Below are 22061 nucleotides of genomic sequence, written 5' to 3'. Positions count from 1 at the left end.
AAAGAATCAAATCAGTAGTCTTATGCCCAGTGGGTCACTAAGTGGACGGGAAGGGCAGCAGGGTGGGAAAGTTAAGGAAATTTGGTGGAGACTGAAGGGTAATAGCTCATATGGTAAGAAAGGTGGGTTACTATAGGCTAGAGATGTAGTGCCTTGGAACACAAATCCTCATGTAAGCACTCTGTCAGTTTCACCGTTCATGGCACTTCTTGTTACTCATACTTCTCCCTCCATATATTTCTTTACCACAGTATGAAAAAAATCCCCATAGATTTGTATGAGAACCTTTCAGGAAATTTTTTTTCATATCCCTTACTGTGAAACAGAAATTATTTTTTGTTTCATTCTGCTCTCTAAATCAGTGCCTCATGTACATCACACAAAGCAAATCTCTGCTAACATTACCTAGAAAATAGCTTTGCTGAAAGCAATAAGGTTCAGTGTGACCAAGGCAATGATCGTCTGTGGCTCTGTTTGCACTGTGTCCATTTCACATGCTCAGTTTGTTGATTATCTTGCTGATAATGTCTTGCAGAAAAGCTTAAAGCTCAAGAATGGCCCCAATGATGTGACCTTTAGTGTTACAACACAATATCAAGGCACTTGCCGCTGTGAAGGCACCATTTACCTATGGAATTGGGATGATAAAGTTATTATTTCTGACATTGATGGAACAATCACACGGTGAGTTCATGAACAGGGAGAGGCTTTATTTGCTTCTGTCCTTTGGACTAAAGCAAAAAGAGTAATTAACAGGGAATTTCAAGGCAAGAAATTGTTATATTCTAGTGTTTTGTGGAGTGTGTGGGTGAGTGAGTTTTTAACCTTGCTATAAAAGTACTGCAAGAATCATTGGCTAGATTCACAATTTTGTAAAGACATATGCTATATGCGCTCATTATTTGTTACCTACTATTGTTTTATGATAGTATTTACTGTAGTATTGCAGGACCTTTCACTTTTTGCTGTGTCACATTTGTAAAGTACATCAGATTCATTTAAAAAGAAGAAACACTTGCATTCTGTTGTAAAAGGCATTAGTGGGGCATTCCAGTGAGGGGCATTTTTGTCTACTAGACAAGACTTAGATTTCTTTCAAAAGTAAACTCACCTTTAGTCTTGGATTTTTTATTTTATTCTTTTTTTTTAAGTTTTGGATGAATTAAAATACTTGATTTGAACTGAAATGTCTTTTTTTTTTTTTTCCCTTGTGATTATCAGTTATAGGGCAAAATGCTTTTTTGGTGCCAACACACGTTAGTCCCTCTTCCTTTCTATTTTCTTAAGTGTCAATGAACTGAATGGGATCTACTCTTGTCTCTGTTATTGAGCTAACTGGACAGTAATTGAATCCCTTCACCTTACAATACTATTGCAAAACCATCCTAAGCCACTGCCCAGTCTTTTCTCTCTTAAGATGCAAGATACTCAGGGTGTTGGTTTCTTGCAGTGTATTTGTATAACACTTAATCAAGTGAGGTGCTCAGTTGTTTGTACTTCTAGATGTTATTATACTGTAAGTAATTATATTTCCCACTTTACATAAAAGAAAAATTTGAAAACAGTATAACTATTTCATAATACTTTACATATGACCAACTACCAGCTTATGTGGAAAAGCACATTTGTTTTAAAATAAGCTAGAATATGACTTGATGATCTCATGCTTGCAATTTCACAACACTATCTACCTTATAGGTAGATTTGGTTTATTTAGAAAACATGCAATGCAAACCTCAAAAAGTATGCTTAATATCATTTTGTCTACTCTATAGCTCTGATTGATAGCCTATGTGCTGTAACTTCCATGCTAGCTCGTTAGCTTATCCACATCCTGGGGCACAGGACTGATTAAAACAATATAGACATATCAGTCTGTGTTGAAAGAAAAGGAAATAAAATCATCCTCTTCTGATTGCAGTCAGTACCTTGCAGAAAGCCAAATTAATTAGGGGGACTTCTATTAGCCTTATATGTTATTATTTAAAAACAGTAAGCTTTTTTGGTTTTGTTTTGTTTTTTCCATTTCAATTACATTATTTTTTCTTTATTCAGGTCAGATACTTTAGGTCATATTTTGCCTACTCTTGGCAAAGACTGGACACACCAAGGGATTGCAAAGTTGTACCATAAAGTGAGCCAGTGAGTATTCAGTAAATCTGTTTATACATCTGTGGTTTGCATGTGTTTATTCATTTGAATCATTTGCATTTAAAAATTAAAATCTCTCTAGACAGTTAACCTCGCAGTTTAAAAGAAATCTCATCTGAAGCAATGAGATACTATGATGCTTACACAGTATAAACATCTGTATGCAATATCACAAAGCAGGCTTTTCTCTGGGTATCAAGAGCAAAAGCCCCCTACCAATGAGTAGTGATTGCTCTACTAACTGTTCCAAACAGATACAGTGCAGTTCCAAAAACTCTAGTAATTTGAATGAGTTGTATAGCTGCAGCAAGTGGAACTTCTTGCAAATTGGGAGTTGCAACAGCATTAACTTACAAGATGCTAATACACCTTCCCATCTCTCCATGTTGACAAAATTGCAAAATGCATAAGGACTGTGTAACGGAGGGTGGTCACTGTAGGTGGAGATCCTATTGCCAAACTTGACTTGCCTAGTAGTGTAGTTAGGTGTCTAACCTAGGCTAATTGTGTAGGTTTTTAGCAGTGGTGAGTAGAGAGACATAGGTGTGTCTTCATCTGTCATGCAAAGAAGAAACATAAAACACACAAGATGACTCAGCTTAGTGGAGTTTCTTCTCTTTCCATTGACCAGAAAGGGAGTTAGAGAAACAATGCAGACTTGAGCTGTCTAAACATTAGATTTCTAGTCAGTCAAGGGAAATCTCACCCTTAAAGCACGGCACAATGTCTTATCTTGAGTAGATGTAGTCCCTTTTCAGATACTCATTGCTTATATATACATTTCACTTGTCTAAATAGTGATGAATTTTAAAGACAGTGATGGTAGTCTTTGTGCCTGGTTATAAAATATATTTTTTATTTTTATTCTCTACATATGTATTTGCTGTTAATCCATTATTAAGTTGCAAATTTAACAGGAAGGAACAGTCTTAAAATATTTCTGTGTCATTAGTTAATTTTGATAGTAGGTGATAAGTAGACGTTGCTTAAAGTGTAATTTAAGGGCATTGAAAGTCAATGAGACCTGCTGTGATGAGCCTGAGGAACTGGCTCTTACCTGGCAACTTCATTGTGAGCTGCAATAGTATAGCTCAGTAGCTGATATGCACTGGTGCCTGTTGGTCCACAGGAATAAACATTTTCTCTGCTACTGTGGATGGAAGGACCTGGACTCATCATAGTCTCTTGTTGCTTGTACGCTCAGATACCTGAGATCTAATGATATTTTGATATAACTATTTTTCTCCATTGATTGTTGAAGAAACGTTGGGTAGTAGCAGATGAGTGGAACTTTGTCAGTTAACGTCATTAACATGGAGAGAATCCTAGTGTGACCTAGAACAATACGCTTCAAAAACTTTGGGATATTTCCCCTAATGAATATGAATAGGAGAACCTTCTGAGAGTATGGTCAATTTTGTCAATAGCGATTGAGAAAAAAGGAAGTTAGGAGAAAAATTAATTGATGGCTAAATGGGGTCAGATGAAATATCTGTTATGTTCTGATATCTGTTCATATATATGTTAAGAATTCAGATTTTTAGCTTCAACAAAAAGGTTTAGTGATTGTTGTCTGTTCAAGCTGGCACTTCTACTTTATGCAGGAAAAAAATCTTTTATTGCATTAAATTCAGCTCTTCTTATATATTCAACCTACCGCAACTGTTTGAAGAGCCTCTGGTACACATCACCACTGTCCTCGTAGTTAATCTGATTTGTTCTGTGCACTAGGGTTATGGTAAGGCTTGTTTATTGCTTTTCATTTTACATGGGTGATAAATTATAAATTATGGATGATGGAATCTAGATTATGCCAGAGACACTGGTCAATGCTTTTATTCTGTATAGGCATACAACATTACAGAAAAGACAGGGCAGCCTGTGAATTCATGTGCTGAACAGTATTTGTTTTTTGCGTGTAACTTCTGCATTACCTTTGGTGAAAACGTTAATTATTTTTTTTTAATTGCCCTTGTTATTTCTATGCCTGCCAGCACTGTCTATTGTTAGGGCTTTGGTGATCAAAAGCATTAGGGAAAAATGAATTCGAGTCATGTTGCTTTTCAAATTACTGAGTTAATTATGTAGCAGCTAGATATTACAGCTGAACACTACAGAAATGTTCAATAGTTAGATTTAATGACCATGCATGCACTGAATACGGTATTTATTTCACAAATAGTTTCTTTGTAGGACTTGCAAAAGAAAATGCTATTAAGTTGTATTAACCATGCTGTTAAGTTGCACTAATGTCATTGGACTCTGTTCCATCACGACAGAACCAAGGATAGATAGCCAGTGACTTCGTCTGAAACTTTTATTTCAGTATCAAGACAAGAAAGTGTCAAGATTGCTTCTCACACTATGGTTTGCAGTTTTAATCTGCTCAGAGTTGAAACTGCATGTTGCTGCTGCACTCATGCACGCAGACCAGTCTTCTCTTCCCTAATCTTCTTCACCCCTCTCCCCAAATCCCTCTCCAAAAGGGGCCCAAAAGGCAGGAGTGTAGCATTGTTAATTTAGCAAAGGTTAATATGCTGTTGTCCGCTTTATGGCAGTGTTTTCCTCTTGGCAAATACCATTTCAGTTAATTCTAAGGTCTATGGTTTTAGTGTGCAGGGGTGGATAGCAAACCATATGAAGCCATGAGAAGACCAGGGATAATTGAGCCCTCTCTAGGTGTAAATCATAAACCGTAGTAGAGCAAGACAGAATTTAGTTATCCAGCATTCTGAAACAAATGTTTTTATTCATTTTAAATAAGCGTAGGTTAAACATAAGTCTGTTTTAACCATTACGATTGATTTGTGCAAAAATAAACTCACAGAATTATTAATGTCAAAACACCTGCTTTATTTTTTTTTACAGTAATTTCTTCTTTCATTTCTGTTCACAGAAATGGATATAAATTTTTGTATTGCTCAGCACGTGCTATTGGAATGGCGGACATGACCAGAGGATACTTGCACTGGGTCAATGAACGAGGAACTGTGCTGCCTCAAGGGCCAGTGCTGCTGAGTCCAAGCAGCTTATTCTCAGCTTTGCACAGGTACTGCAATATCACCTTAATGCTGAAAGAAACTTGGAGGCTGAATTCTCAGCTTTTTTTTTTTTTTTCCTATTTTATGGGAGCACTTGAAATCATTCATAATGATTTTTCTTGTATACTGGTGCAAAATTTAATTAAGAAATTCTGTTAAAGAATGACCAAGATCCAACAGTCATGTTGCTTAGTTTCTCTCTTAAACACACCTCAATATGCATCTGTGTTCACTGTTTACCCAAAGTTTTTTCGTGTGTGTTGGTGGGTTTAGAAGAAATCAGTGTAAAAAAGAAATGAATATTCTATAGTTCTGACTGCATTGTGATATTCTGTGGGGATAATGTTGTCCTTTCTAGGTGTTGATTTGTAACAAGTGAATCCTAATAGCACAGATCATGAATATTGTACCTTCTTCCTAATTCAGTGAGGCATGTCAAGTGCTTACTGAAAATATTTTAAGATGTTAAAAGCTGCTGTGACAGGATTTCATTAGAATTTTTAATGGTAGGTTGTTCAGATGCTCTTCTGATTGAGTGACATGCAGCCTGTCTTACCAGTCATGTTCTAAATATAAGAGAACGTAGAGGCATACAGTGTTCTTCTTAGACTGATTAAATAATAGATGGAGTGAAAGGGTAGCTACTGTCATCTTATGTTTTCAATATCTAGCAATATATTAGAAGTGATACTCTTTTTGATATGTTCTTTAGACTAAAGAACGCCCATCTTTCAGTATCCACTGTCTTAACTTCTGTTTTGTGTAGGCAAGAAATGACTTCGTTGTTATCCATCGATTTATTAATTGTGGCTTTGAGGGCTCTGAGGTCAGGTGTATATGGGACTGGGGGAAGATGGTTGTCTTCCTCTTTTGCACATCCTCAAACTTTAATTTATATGTTGAGTTGCTATTCTGGAGGGCTGTATTATACTGCTTTGAAGCTTCTGTGCTACTTGCATCTTCCTTGGCATATGTGTTGGTGCTAGGATGTGGGATTCTGAGCTTCTTCAGTGCTTTTGTGTCATGCTGGTGTCTTCCTCTGTTATGGGAACTCCAGACTTTGCCACCTGTTCAGCTTCCTTGCCAAGAGAAGCTGTTGTGAAAGGGCTCTTGCCCAGAGATGAGACAACTCCACTATTCATTAATGAATTCTGTATTCAGTAAGGAGCAACTGAAGAGAAATGGAAGATTTCTTTATTCCTTAACTTCTGCTAATTAGCAGTGACGGATGACCCTGACTGTAGAAGGATCTTAACAGGCTGAGGTCCTTTCAGCACATATGTTAATTGTAATCCTTTAATTTAGAAGGAGAAAAAAAAAAAAGGTAAAAAAAAAAAAAAAAAAAGCCATACACAGTGAAAGCTAATATAATCTATGAATCATTCTGCAGTTCTCAGGAAATGGTTTACTTAATAACAATTTATGTCTTAAGATTTTATTTAGCCACTGCTCCCTGTAATCAACCATCTTTGCTCAGTAACCATCTTTATCACTTAGGCTTCAATAGAGGTCCCCTTGTTTCAGAGGATTTATTTACTGTGCCCATTATGTAAGCTTGGGAATGCTATTTTGTCTTCATGGGAATTGTGATTTCTAGATGAAGATTTATTGGAGAAGGGTGGGGGCTCTGTAGGAGTATCCAGCGAGGTAAAAATGTTGACTAAAGAAAGTAGAATGGTTTATGCTATATTTCACGTGTATTTATTCAGGTTCCGTGTCCTCTCACCTTTTTATTTTATTTTATTTTTGTATCATTTCAGGGAAGTGATAGAAAAGAAGCCAGAAAAATTCAAAGTTCAGTGTCTGACAGACATAAAAAATTTGTTTTATCCTAACACAGAACCCTTTTATGCTGCTTTTGGAAACAGACCTGCTGTAAGTAATAGCTGAAATTTGTGTCTTTTACAGAGAACAGAAAGGTTGCTGTTATTTCACTATTCTGTTACATTAGAACCTAGAAGCTTTAAATAGGACTTAAGAATATTTTATTAGGCCTCATACAAAGGATAGTATAAAGGTTCTTCCAGAAAGATCTCACCATGTAGGATGCAGAGGTAGAAGAGAAACAAAATAACTACATTACATCTGCATAAGTTAGCATAATAAGAAATACTGATTGAAATTCTAACTATGTAAAAAATCTTTAAGCTTGTGTGAAAACACTGATCCCATTTTAATGATCCCATTTTATCCCATGCTGATAAATTACCTGTGAACGGACACAAAATCCTTCAGATGAATATCAGTGGGACTTTAAACCCTAAGTACATTCAGAAGGATTTGGATGTCCCACTAAAATTGAACATTTGACTTTGAATTCCTTGACACTGAGAGGGAAAGTGAGGTCTCCCTCACCCATTTGAAGACTATAAAATTGGGCTGTAGGCTTTTCTTACTCTTGTTTAGGCCCAAAGGACATACATATATGCATCCACAAAAGGCAACAGTCTCAGACATGCTGAGACCTGAGGAGCATGGAATAGATCCCAGCGGTAGCTGCTCAGAACTGTAAGACCTTAGACATGTCCACTGGCAAAAACATTGATAGCCTGAGTAAATCACAAATATAAATATGGACACTAGCTATTGCCAGTGTGAAAGTGAACATTTGGAGACTGAGCATTTTTAGATGCCTAAATGTTGGACGGAAGTGTCTGGCAAGATATTTTGGCTCTGAAACTGTGGATGTTGTAGCTACATTTGGGAGAAATCAGCATGCCTTTCTGTTGGAATTTATTTCTACAAGTATCTCACATTTTTCTTAGAGTTGTTGATATTTATGAGCAGTGACAACTTTTTCAGCTTCATCTTTTAGCAAGTTACATAATTTAAAACCATTATCAGTGAGGACAGGAGGACATCACTGTCCAATTGCTGTATCTGGTTGTTATATCATACACAGCTTAATTTTGACTATCAAGATAACTTTAGACATATGATTTTGAAATAACTTTTTAGCTACTTCTGTGGTTTTGTATTATGGATAAAGCCTACCTCTAGTTTCATTTTTGTTGTTGAACCTCAGGGAAATAAAACCATTATTTTCGTACTCCTTTGATTGCTGTCAGAGTGCATCCTTCAGATGTAAAATATGCTACTGGCCTTGTGAACATTGGGATGAGAGCTTTCTCAATTTTCTGTGCTGCTTTTTGTTTGTTTTGCTTTTGCTTTTTGTTTTCTCCCCTCAAAATTAAGTGAAATTTCAGTACTCATGCACCTGTACAACATAAAAATTAAAATATTTTTCATGTCTTCATTAACCTTTCAGTCTTTTACCACTTGAATTTTTAAAACTATACCCAATGATTTACATTAGTAAAATGGAAGCTTGGTCTCATCTTTTGGGGGTTATTTTTATCTTTCCGTTGTCAAACTTTTTTTTGAGACCAGAACAAAACTTGTTCATTGCTTGCCTTAACAGTTTGAATTTCTTAAAAGATATTCTCAACCGTTACTTCTAGTTGAACGCCATAAAATAATTCCCAGAGTTGTATCTGCATTACCACCTGGGGCTCACTGCTGCAGTTATGGTGTTTATACCTTACTTTCCCTTCTCTTTCCCTTTCATTGATACACGGTCAATATATGGACATTGCACAAATCCAAACTGAGCAGCTAAGAGATGTTTCCAGGGGTGTTAATGTAAGCAGAGTTGTTATAACTTCTTTTTTTTTAACCTTGTCCATACAAACTAATCACTATTTTCTGTCAGTTATGTTTTAACCCCAGTATGTTGTTGCAAGTTATTCAGTACAATACACTCAGGAAATGAAATATCTGAAAAATGAAAGTGCAAATACTTTTATACCCAAATAACATTACTTTTTTAATATTTAATTTTATTTTTGTGTCAAGGGAAGTAACTGGAGAAAAAAAGCAAAACAAAACATGATTTTGATCAATAGTTTAATTTACAGTGACAAACTCCACACCTGCAAATCATCTGTTTCATGAGCCTTTCATTAGTCTGAATTCAAGTTTTCAACATATTTGAGGTTGAGGAATTCAGAGAATTTCAGGTGCACAATAACTAGGTAACTTTAGTACCAATAGGGAGTAAATATGTTTTGTGTAATAGATTTCAGCAAGAAGAGACGTGATTGTGCAAAGGTAGAATCATAATTCTTTTTTTTTCCTTTCTATTTAGGATGTTTATTCATACAAACAAGTGGGGGTTTCTTTAAACCGAATATTTACAGTTAACCCTAAAGGAGAACTTATACAAGAGCATGCAAAGACAAACATCTCATCGTAAGTAATCTTATCCCTAACACCTTATAAGCTAAATAATTTCCTTTTATAACTTAGAGTGCCCAAAGATGGGTTTTATTTTACTAATGAAAGATTCCTTAGAATATTCCATACAAAATATAAAACATGTAAAATAAAATACAGACTTTCTACTTTCCTTCAGTTAAACTGATAAAGACGTTATTTAGTATTTAGTTCAATATACTCCATTTACTTTAATCATGTAAAGGAGTTATAAGTGTGCAATTTAGTCTGTACAGAAATGAGATTAACTGGTTTCCTGAAGCCATCTGCCTTTTCAAAATTTCCATTTCCTGGAGCTCCTATCTAGAAGAGCCAGGAACAAATCTGAAGACAGGGCTGAGGGCTTCCATCAAGATTCTTAGGCACTGTAGCACCACATAATGAAGGGAGACAGCCTTTAGTGATGTTAAGACTGCACTTAATGGAAAGGGAGCCAAGGGGAGTGTATAAAATATGAATTACCAGTTGAGCAGGGAGCTGCTCAAACCAAACTGGACAGCAATGGAGAAACAAAATGTGGGGCTTGAATATTTTAACAGGTGATTTGGGAGGAAAATGGTATCTGTTTCTTTCTAGGTAAGTCCCTTTGCTTAGAGTGAACAGATTTCTTATCTGAACTGTGAATGCTACCTGGAAGCAAGGCACCAGAATTGTATTGAATTTTATTATTTCAAGGATGATAACTCGTTCATGTAAGAGTAGCCATGCCTTGGTGACTGGGGACTTATTTAAAAAAAAATCAAAGTAAGAAGATCTTTTTATTTATTTTTCAGCTATGTCAGACTATGTGAAGTGGTAGATCACATTTTCCCTTTGCTGAAAAGAAGCCATTCTTCAGACTTTCCTTGTTCTGATACCTACAGTCAGTTCACCTACTGGAGGGAACCTCTACCACCTTTTGAAACTCAGGATGTACATCCAGCCTCATCTTAACCGCATCTCCGAACCATCAGCCTCAGATCAAAGAATGAGTTAGCTTGTATTGCAAGGACTTCACTTGGCTTTTGCTGTTGGCAGTTCAGCTGGAATCTGTGATGTGAGCATTGTATTCCTTTGCCGTGAGCAAACTTAGAAATGCTTCTTCGTACTTAGTCACGTTTCCAGATGACAAGAGTGAGTCGTACTAGGAATGGGAATTACATTCCTAATGTTCCTTCATCCAGCAACTCAAATCGTGCCATACAGTTTCATTGCTTAAAGTCAAATAAAAGTGCAGTGATGACAGAATTGCAGTTAAACATGTCATAAGGTCATAAAGTGGTTCTGTATCTTTCTTGCATTACTGAAGATGTCTTTCATCTCAGAAACTCCTGCAAGTTAGGGAGCTGAAGGTGCTCACCATTCCTGACATCATTTTGTGATACGTGTTGCTGTCCATATGTCAAAATTCCATCCTCTGAAAGAGCGAATGATTGAGTAGGGTGGTTGGACCAGATGACCTCCAGTGGTGCCTTCCAACCTTAACCATTCTGATTCCTCTTTCCTCCTTGCTTGACCATCTGATGTTTGTTTAACGGTTCATTACTGGTATAGGTCCTCAGCTGTTGTAAATTGGTGTAGCCATCAAAGACGATGGAGCGTGTTGATTTATTTCAACCTGTTGTTTTGACCTGCTAACGCTTTTTTTTTTTGTGTGTGTGTGTGGAAATAAATGATGTGCAATGTAAATGGGAAGTAAATTAAATAAGATGGCCAGATTCTGCCAGTCTTCTTCAAGTTGGGGAGTACCATGTTTTAGAACAGCTATTTGGGTTAAGATATGTGTGAAAGTGTAAGATACAGACTGCTGTATGTAGTGCCCATCTTACTGAAGTCAGTGGTTTGACTCCGGTGATTTTTCAGTAAAAACATCTTACTAAGCAGATATGCTGAGTTTCAATATCATTGCTGAGCCAAGAAAACTGAAGATTTTGTCAAAATGGAATAGTTTTATTTAAGTGTTATTTTTGGCTTAAGTGTGAACTTTGATGCTGGTGAGTGATGCATCTCAGGTTTTTACTGAATGGATTTTTTGTTTGTTAGTTGTTTTTTGTATCATAAAGAATGGATGCTTTTAGTGTGATTTACTGTGCTCCAAGAAAACAAAATCTCCTCTTTCATCTTTTTTTTCCCCCCTCTCATTTGTTCAGACACAAGCTGTAGGTACTGTTTTTGCTACTTGCTCTCAACTGCCTTAAGGTTTAACTGTGCATCATAGAAGCAATACTGCAGATCAGTTGATGATATTTTCCAAATGATCTGCCTTTACACAATGCGGTACTTTTAAATGTATGCATCAGATGACCATATGCCAAATAATCCTCAAATGAGCTGGTAGCTAAGAAGGTGATTTTTTTCCCCTCATTTTAAAATGCATTTAAAAGTTGAATTGTTCTCTGAAACATTGAAAATGGCATAATGGGATTCCATGTATATAGTATTTCAGTATGGCTAAAACAGTGGTTCATAAGCTGTGATCTCTGCCAACTTGTGATCTGTGAGGCTATGATACATGCTTTGCAGCTGCTTTGCAGTGTTTTCAGTTAAGAGTTTAATAATAGGAAGGCAGAGTGGTCCAGGAGAAATTTTAAGATGTGATTGTGGTTGGTTAGCACCCAAAGGTTTGGGAACAGCTGCTCTGCATCACATTTGTTCTGTTTCAACAAATTCTGGTTTTGCATCTCAAAAGAGTGATAACGACATAGGTGGGATGGTAATTCTGTAACAGGGATTTTTAACTTCTTGTGCTGCAGACTTTATCTGAGATGTCAGGGGGCCAATTTATGATTTCCCTGTGCCTTCAATAGTAATTAATAAGTGCAATCCTTTATACAGCTGTAATGTGCATAGCTGCAATGTGCAGTGGTGAGCGCTTCCTAAGTCTTCCTTTTCACATGAATGTTGCTGGTTCAGGCAAGGTACACGTCCGTTTCGGAGATACTGGAATTAGTAGACAAACACAAAGAGGAAGAAATGTGTATTCAATGCCCCAGACTGATTATGCTGTCTTGAAAGTTTAAAGAAAATGCGAAATGTCAGAAAATCCGTACCATATCTCTTAAATCTGTCAGACAATCAGTGAGGATCTCAGGTTGCCAAACGGAGATGGTTGCATCTCTAAATATAGCCACACTTTAAGTATCCATTCATACTTGTCGCTAATGACTGAATTAATGGATGAATGTACCAACTGAATCCTGTGTGATTGTTTTTGTAAAGGTCTGCTTCAGTCCATTATGCAAATTAAAACCAAATCAGCCCTTCTCTTCAGTTAGAGACCATCAGGTTTTTTATTTTTCACAGTAGTTGAGATCGGCTTTCCTGAGGTACCGCATGCAGTAGCTTTCACCAGGAAAAGAAAGGTCCCAGAGAGTTCTCTGAAATTAAAGCCTAAAGCCTGTGTGTATTTATTTATGACTTAATAAATAGCCTGTCCAGGGCTGTTACTGCCATTAATATTTCAACCCAAATGATGGTGTGAATGAGTGGTCATTTAATTCCCTCAGATTTGCAAGTGTAGTGCCATGCTAGTGCAGATAGCCCTGCGATGCTGTGGAATCCCCGTTCTGGAGTTTTCCAAGACTCAGTTAAACAGAGCTGTGGCTGACTTGGCTCTCATGTTTATCAGCTGCTGTGAGCATGAAGTTGGACTAGCTGACCTCCAGGGGTCCCTTCTGACCAACATTGCTATGACTGTGAAGCTAACGCCGTACTTCTGACATACGGTATAACCCTTTGTATCTGAAAGTTTAAATATAGCCAGAAAGTGAAACAAATGTGTGTTTATATAACTCATGTTTATCAAACCTGCTCACAGAAAAGACAGTTAAGAAAATCCCAGTTTTGACCTGCTAGAAACATTGCCATACTTTTAAAGGGAGTTTAAGATACTTTTTTGTTTTGGTAGCTGAGCAATTTTATGCATAATATTTAAACTGCTGTGTTAATTCCTAATGAAGAAAAAAAGGACGGTTTAACAAATTCCTACTCTTTCTGTGAAAGAAAAAAACTTTCTCAACTTTCCTTTCAGTGTAATGCTGGTTTCTGTTACAGAAAGAATATTTGGCTAGCGTAAGTATGCAGAGACATTAAATCACTGTATATTCTATTTATATGGTACACATAAACTAGAATATGCAGCAGCGAGGAGTGACTGATGTTTATTTTCATGAAGCTGATGACCATACCCCTCCAGCTGTGTCGTGTGAGGGACAGGATACCATGATTGTTGCATTAGTTGTGTTACAGATAAAATGTTACTGCTGTAATATAGGGAGGGAGGAGAAAGAGTACTGGGTATTTTTATTTGTAGATATGGATTATTATTTCAAAGACTATTTATATACAGTATTTACTCTGTATATGTATGTGCTACTGGAATGATGAAAATCATTTTAACACCTCATTTTGATCTGCTGAATGCAATGATGATAGAACTATATATTGTAATAAAGGCAAGTGTAAATTTCTTCTGACTTTTCTATTTTTCTGTATGCTTGGATTTTGGCAAAGTGCTTTTTCAGAACTGTTGGAGCTCTGAAGTGTGGAATTTGTACATTCCTTCTCAGTTGCCTATCTCTTCCTGGGGTTATCCAGTGTAACTTCCAGCACTTGCAAAATTTTTGCTGTTTGGTTACAGAGTGTTTGATCCAGAGCTTTTTCACATGGAAGGAGCCAGGGAGGCAGGGCCAGGTTTTGGGCTCTCACCGTGCTGGGGTTTGGGGACAGCACCTGGGAGCCAAGAGTAACCAGATGGGAACTGGAGCAGCAGGACCAGTAAGAAATCTTACCATACCCCAGATTTTTCCCATTTTCCTTTTGTCTAATTCTTGGAGTGATCTGGAAAACTAGCTATCTGATTTGAATGGGATTGCTGTTATTCACAGTAATGAGACCAGATATTCTCTCTCTTAGTTCCCCTCCCAACTGTTCCCCCCCCTTTTTTTTTTTTCCCCTTCTTTGACATTGGCCATTCAGCTGGCAAGAAGCAAATAACATTTCCTCATGTCTGTGAGAATACAGAACTGCTTTTTGCTCCCTCTGCCAGGTTTGCTAAGCAAACTAACTGCAGCCGTAGCAATATTGCCGGGCTGGTGTTGGTATGAAAACAAAGATGTTTGGGGTTGATAAGGCTCTACAGCAGCTAAAGGCCTGTGTTAAAAATACAAGAGCAGCCGTATTTGGGCAGCCTGCAGTCACTGCTTCTTCAATCTTCCCTATTTTCTGTATGTCTCTGGCTTGTATAAACATTTACACTAGAGCTCTGGAGACAGGCTTTGAAATGAAGGTGCTTTTTTAATTAAAAGTCAGAGAAATGATGCTTTTGCCTCAGCAAACCAAACTTTATAAGGACATATTCATTGCTCCTGGAACATCTCATTAACACTAGACGCAGAAAAGTCAGGGGAACAAACCTCCTGAGGAGTCAAGACTTATTTTTTGATGCTGTGGAGAAGGTAAGGAACATTACCCAGAATACTGCGTTAATTGTTTCCTTTCAAATAAATAGTCTTCATTTGCATTGCAGATGCCATCAAGTACATCAGAACAGATTATTGCAAGAGGCAGAAGACTGTTGGTGCCAACAGCCTAAAAAATGTAACTTTCAACTCATCTCCGAATATGCAAAAAAGAAAGTGAAGCCCGGGGGCAATTTTATTTATTTCATTTTACTGCGTAAATGCTTGTGAAGGGAGTACATTCGCAGTGCCATCACCAAAGGTGGTCCTAATCCTTCTGCTTGGAGTAAAATCCAGCACCTCATTTCTTTCTAGAGCATGATTGAGTGATGCGAGGAGCAGACTAGTTGCAAACAAAGACAAGAGGCTAGCTCTAGTGAAAACCCAGCAGTGATACCAAAGAGATTAAGTGTTGGATGTTTTTAGGAGGAGGTCCTCATCAAGACCTTTCTAGCTACTGGAATGTGAGGGTGAGAAATAAAGACGAAATGAGAAATGACTTTCCTTCTAGGAGGAACTAGAGAAAGGGAACAAAACCAAAGTAAGTGGCCAAAAAGCAGCTTCTTGATTCCATGCCCATGTTGAACCTAGCTGTCAGGTGTTGAGCTGCTTGCCTCTTGACCAAAATCCAAGTGATGAGATGAGCAAAAATGGCCTCAAGTTGCATCAGGGAAGGTTTAGGTTGATTATTAGAAATTTCTTTACTGAAAGGGTTGTGCAGCATTGGAACAGGCTGCCCAGGGAAGTGGTTGAGTCACCATCCCTGGAGGCCTTCAAGAAATGTATAGATGTAGAACTGAGTAGTATGGTTTAGTGGTGGACTTTAGGTTAGGGGTTGGACTAGATGATCTTAGAGGTCTTTTCCAACCTCAGTGATTCTATGATTCTATTAAATCCCATGTCTCTACATTGAACAGAAGGGGAGAAGGCCATTTTGGCTTAATTTGCCAAGCAGGAGAGAATAACATTCATCAAAACGAAATCCCTGCTTAAGCATCTGAGGGCTACCACTAACAGCAAAAGAAAGCTGCAGTTACAGCTCTATTGTAAGCTTTGATAAGGACTAGGGCTGCTTTATATTTTCATGAAACTGGGGAACAAAGCTTTCACCTGCAGTATATACAGCACGCATCCTTTTTGATAAAGCTCGCTTTGGAAAATTGACACAGCCTATTTAAGCGTGTGCTTTAGTTGCAACTCCCTGCAATCAAATTTGTGCATATTCTTATCACTTTACTGGATTAAGTCAACTAATGCCAAGAAATCAAACTGGGTACTGGGGAGATACGGTTTCCAAGCTGAAGAATTGATTTCTCTTCTAATGGCTACTCTTGGACTGTTTTTTACCCTCTAGCACTGTCAGGTGTTCTGCCTGCTGCCAGCAATCTATTTATTGATACAGGAAATCCATTTTGCCTTGCCTTGCTTTTAATGAGTTTTGCAAGCAAGTGGCCCCTTCCTGTGACTCATTCTGTGTTTTCTGAGCGGGAGATTGTGGTTTTAAGTTTCACATTGGAAAGGAACCGCTGTGTCTGCTTTCCTTGTCTGCTGGAATCTCAACAAGAGGAATACATTTTGGAACAAAGAAATGTAAATGGAGCAGAAGAGTTCACATTTCTTTGTGAAATTGTATAAACATCCTTCTTTTCAGGGCAGTTAAAAAGACTAGTGCAAAATGAAAATAGGACATGTTTTAAAATAACATCTTTATCTTAGAACATTGTTGTTAGCATAGACAAAAAACACGTTTTCACTGATTTCTCCATATTTGTTGGCCTTTTGATTTATAACCAATAAATACCCAAATTTAACAGTGGAAGCCTCCTTCTGATCTTACTGACACAGGAGCAGCTCCGTGAGCATCTGGATTTACGTACAATTCCTGTCATTCCTTTTGGATACCGGAGGCCAAGAGGTAGAAGTGGATCGATTTGTTTCTTTTTCTTTTTTTTTTTCCTTCTTTTTTTTTTCTTCTTTTTTCTTTTTTAAACAAAAGTAGAGGAAGGACAGAATCCTCTGCAAGCTTGGACCGTTAGCACTGAAAACTTAGATTTACGTTAAAAGCAGCCATAAATACATCAAAACCAATGACCAGGATGGTTTCCATTCCCCATTACCAGATATGACTATTTATATTTCAGGCTCAGTGGCTATGTCCGTATAAATAAATAGCTGGCCAACAAAAGGGCAGGCACTATTCTTTGGCCTCCTGGCCAACTGCCACACTTTTGGCAAGTGTCCAAATAACTGCCTGCCAAGTACCAGTTAGCACTGGCCCACGATGACCCTCAAAATGTGTCTAGGCATTGCTTGAAAGAGCACTGTGTGGGTGATGGAGCCCTGGCACAGGTCCCCCAGAGAGCTGGTGGAGTCTCTTCCTTGGAGATCTTCAGAAGCTTGGAAAGGTGCTTTAGTTTTTCTGTAGCCTAGTTCGATCTCACTATCTGGCCCTGAACTGCTTCTGCCTCTGTCTAAGGCAAGCCCCTGCAATATTAAAGCATGACATGGAAGCTGAGACCATCTCAGCAGCTCTGCAAAATGCCAGTAAAATCTAAAAACTTTGCTAACGCAAGCTTCTTAGAGACAAAGTTTATGTGGGGAGGAAAATCATATTTGGGAGCCAATAAACACATTGGGAAATGTGAACCCCTATGAGCAAGAAACTGAGCAAAGGAGGTAGGGGAGACCTGCATGGTTGAACAAGGAACTCCTGACAGAACTTAAACATAAGCTGAAGGTGTACAGGAGGTGGAAGCAGGAACAGGCCACTTGGGATGAATACAGAGTAAGCAGAAATGCGACGAGAAAGGCCAAGGCCCATTTGGAATTAAATTTGGCTAGGTATATCAAGTACGACAAGAAGGGCTTCTTCAAACATATCAGTAACAAAAGGAAAACTAGTGAAAACGCGGGCCTGCTACTGAATTGGGTAGGGAGCCTAGTGACAGAGGACAGAGGAAAGGCAGAGCTACTGAATGTCTTCTTTGCCTCAGTCTGCTCCTGAGGAGAAATAACCCCAAGCACCAGTACAGGCTGGGGGCTGAGCTACTGGAAGGCATCTCTGTGGAGAAGGACCAGGTTAACAACAAGTTAACCATGAGCCAGCAACGTGCCCTTGTGGCCAAGAAGGCCAACAGTATCCTGAGGAGAAATTAGGAAGAGTGTTGCCAGCAGGCTGAGGGAGGTGATCGTCCTCCTGTAGTCAGCCCTGGTGAGGCCTCACCTGGAGTATTGTGTCCAGTTCTGGGCTCCCCAGTACAAGAGGGACATGGAGCTCCTGGAGCGAGTCTAGTGGAGGGCTACTAAGATGATGAAGGGATTGGAACATCTCTCATACAAGGAAAGGCTGAGGGAGCTAGTCATGTTCAGCCTGGAGAAGAGAAGGCTTCTGGGGGATTTGATCAATGTGTTTAAGTATCTGAAGGGAGGTTGTCAAGGTGATAAAGCAAGAGTCTTCTCAGTGGTGCCCAGCGATAGGACAGAAAGTAATGGGCACAAACGGCAACAGAGCAAGTTCTGTTTGAACATCAGGAAACACTTCTTTACTGTGAGGGTGACTGAGCACTGGAAGAGGATGCCCAGAGATGTTGTGGAGCCTCCTTCCCTAGAGATATTCAAAAACTGCCTGGACACAACCCTGGGTAATGTGGTCTTGGGGACCCTGTTTGATCAGAGAGGTTGGATCAGATGATCTCTAGAGGCTCCTTCCAACCTCAACCATTCTGTGATTCTGTGAAAGCAGGAATTCAACAGGTCATGTTAAAAGTGTGGCCTCTCTGTTATGCAACTCAGCTGTCAAGTTCAAGGTGTCAGGGACAACAATTGAAAGAAAAAAATGTAATAGAAATGAAAAAAAGCTTTATTGGGAAAGTACTGAGAGGAAAGATGCAGGGAGACACAACATTATCATAGTCACTTTCCTGTAAGGATCCAGATATCACATAAAAATGCAGTGCCCTGTATTGTGGACTTCATTTCTGATCCATGTACTGTGTGAAAGAAATAACACGAGAATTGTCCTTATTTCCCAAAGTAACGCGGGGTAGGGTTTTTGTTTGCTTGTTTTGTGTCGGCACCAGCTTTCACTTAGTGCAGTGACTGGTGCAGTGACTTAGGGAGCAGCTCAGATGCACACCTACATTTTCTAATGCACTCTGTGCAATGTGGGAGTCAGCACAAGCATTGCACCTCCCTGCAAGGCTCATATTTTCTCTCTCTGTGGGCTGCTCCTCTGCACGTATTATTGGCAGAGAATCACTTCCATTTTCTTTTGACCTAGCGAATTCTTTTAAACCAAGGCTGTGGTTTCATGGGCGGTTGATCTGATCTACTGGTTTGTTACTGCCTAAAGGAAAAAAAAAAATCATCACTCTCCCTGTCTCCTTTCTTGCTCCTCCTGATTCTCCACCCCACCAACAGGCTGTACTCCTGGGACAGTTTTGTTCTGCATTAGCAGAATTAAACGGGCTCAGGGAGGGATACAGTGCATACCATACAGCATAAGTGGGTGAGTGCATGGATAAGAGAAAGAGGGGAACAGGGACCTTATGCTTTTGTCTAAGTATGTCCCATGAAGCTGCAACCTAAATTTTCCTGTGTTTGACTCCATCCTATACCTGACCTCTTAATTCTTATAGTAATCCTGTAATTGAGGGCAGACCTCATAAAGGGACATGTCTAGTGCCTATTAGTGAACTTGAGAGCAAGGGCATAACCATATCCAGATGAGCCCAAGAGTGGTGATATACCACAAGTAAAGAAATCCCAGGATCAAACCCACCTGCCCAAGACAGAAGGACTGTTGGGGAAGCAAAAAGTTGGTTCCAAGACAGGAACAAGATCCATGCCCTGACAAATGTCCTGTTTTGGCTGGGCTGAATCCTTCATTGTACTTTGTGCCTTAGATCTCCACGTGCAAGATGGGGCTGAAGGCAGTTGCCTCTGTCCAAGGCATATTCTGAAGACTAGACATTAATGTCAATGAGATACTAAGATAGGAAACTCGGGGGGGCGGGGAGGGGGGTGGAGGGGTGTACAAGAAGGGTATTTGAACCACCACCAGTGGCTCAGCTTCCGAACACCTGACTGTCACATAAAGTATTGTCCTCACTGGCCTTTGGGAGGGGGAAGAAATACGATCTCCACTTAATAACAGGAAACAAAAGGTCTTAGTAGCCTGAGCAACTTTGGCCACAATTTCCTGAGCCTGATGCCAGGGTCACAGGTACCGTGTCTTTTGTGTGCTCAGTACAAGGACTGAGAGGAAGTGGGGAGCTCAGGGCATACCCCAATTTGTTAAGAAAAAGTTCCTGGTCTTCAAGCTCATGAAATGGCACTGCTTTGCTAATGGTCACTGATTTGGTGGTAGTCTCTAGGGTGTATCATCATGAACCCTGGACCTGGAGAGAAACGACTACCAGAAAAACCCCAGAACATTAAAATTGCATAAGGCTATTTGGATGTGCTGGAAATGGCCAGAGTCTGCATGATGCAGAGAAACACCACATCAGCATATGTCATCGTGACAGAGCATGGCATATACCAGGGCAGCCTGGCTTTTGTGAGCTAAGTCCAATCGACTAGCAGATTTGCTCTGGGGTCACCGCATGATGTTTGTTTGCTTGCTGGTTATGTCCCAGCTAATTTTGCAATGTGAGTCTAAATCCTTCAACCACACATCCAATTCGTAATTTAAGCCTGCATAATTTTATCTCTGCTTGCTTACACCCACTGTCTCCTGGTTTACACAAGCCATTGCTGGTTTCTGTAAGAATTGCTGCATTGATTGATATGTGAAACAGGAAGGTAGGATGTTTTAATGTGGAACGGTATTTAGAGAGATGCAGCATCTGTGTCTAAAGTGAGAGATAGTTACAGGGTTAGACAAGTAGGCCATCAATTACAGCAGACTGAGGTTAGGACCATCTGGCTGTTTGAAACAACACCAGGTGTTTGCAGAAGCAAATTTCCTGTGTTGCAACATAGGAGGAGAGTGGCAAGCAAGAAGCAGCCCTCCGGAGTGAATCTCAGCCATGAAGGAAGCCACTTCTCATTTCCTTTTTTAGTGCTATCTTGTGGGAAAAAAAGTCATTCGAAGAGAGTGACACACCTCTGTTGCCTGCTCGGTGCCACTAGTGGGGTTCTCAGGGAAGCACTGAGGACCCTCTCCTAGAGAGCTGAGCAGGACTTGTGTTCTGTCCTGGTGGGCCATGTCCTGGTAGGCCTGTCCTGGTGGGGCCTGTCCTGGTGGGCCATGTCTCCTTCACCCACTTTTTCTCTCCACTCTACACCAGTATCACGTGTGGTTCCTGGGACGGCAGCGACACTGAGCTCACCAGCACCTGACCATAGGCTGGCCTCTCTGCGGGGCCTGTGGTCATGCCACGCATCCCACAGACAGGGAGTGTCTGCTCCATCAAACTGGGCAACTTCATGTGCGTGCTCTCCATGCTGGCAGCTTAGCATGGCTCTTGAGACTTTGCTGCTAATGGTCACTGCTCTTTTGGTCTTTTCCTCAGGGCAGCAGAACCCAATACAAGGTTCATCATGGCTTTCTGGTTCCCAGACTCGGTGTGCCTTGCCCATGCAGTTGTTGTAGCCAGCTCTTCGCTTTCAGTCCTGACTACAGCTGGACCCTTGCTGATGGACCTAAGCATCAAAGTCTTGGTTTGAGTACCCAGCATCCATAGTCCTCTGGAGGCTGTCCAGAGGTACAGCGTTTTTGTTGCGTACTCCAATGTACAAGGTGTCTACAGCCACATGCAGCCCTGCCTCAGTTTCCCTTCCCTCCCCTAACTGTCTCCTACACCCAAGGGAGAGGCAGCCATAGAGGGACTGGTTGCTGGCAGAGAGGGTCAGGAAGTGTACCAAGATCACTGTCACCCTTAATCTGCTCAGCATAGGACTGTGCTCTGACAGCCATTGTCAACCATTCAGGCCTACTGGGATGTATTTTGTAAAAGTCAAGGGTTGATGCATGTGGAAAATATTGTTGCATTACCTATTTGTACATTGCTAAATTCAAATGTCTCCTATGCAGTTATGCTAGTTCAAATCTTCTCATTTACACTTGATAATATTTAATTTTTATGATTTACATTAAAAAGAGGAATAAGCCTTAATGCTGAAATTGGCCCAGCCTAAAAGTTTAACCAGT

The 22061-nt window shown here is 39.6% G+C and overlaps 2 protein-coding genes across 9 annotated transcripts in view; one reads left to right on the top strand and one right to left on the bottom strand.

The window, feature by feature from the left end:
- LPIN1 (lipin 1) overlaps positions 1–13913 on the top strand; it is an 80305-nt gene extending 66392 nt beyond the window's left edge. For all 8 annotated transcript variants that reach the window (XM_050709457.1, XM_035562564.2, XM_050709458.1 and 5 more), the window contains 6 exons: positions 536–684; positions 2056–2142; positions 5048–5200; positions 6953–7067; positions 9340–9443; positions 10241–13913. In XM_050709457.1, the coding sequence (XP_050565414.1) occupies positions 536–684; positions 2056–2142; positions 5048–5200; positions 6953–7067; positions 9340–9443; positions 10241–10400 (768 nt within the window). In that variant the 3' untranslated portion in view covers positions 10401–13913. The remainder of the gene's footprint in view (positions 1–535; positions 685–2055; positions 2143–5047; positions 5201–6952; positions 7068–9339; positions 9444–10240) is intronic.
- The window catches only part of ROCK2 (Rho associated coiled-coil containing protein kinase 2), a 555405-nt gene that overhangs the window by 312572 nt on the left and 220772 nt on the right, over positions 1–22061 (bottom strand). The window lies entirely within an intron of this gene.

This window comes from Cygnus atratus, chromosome 3 (assembly GCF_013377495.2).
Source record: "Cygnus atratus isolate AKBS03 ecotype Queensland, Australia chromosome 3, CAtr_DNAZoo_HiC_assembly, whole genome shotgun sequence".
NCBI classification, from domain to species: Eukaryota; Metazoa; Chordata; class Aves; order Anseriformes; family Anatidae; genus Cygnus; species Cygnus atratus.
This window is presented reverse-complemented; position numbering and strand designations above follow the sequence as displayed.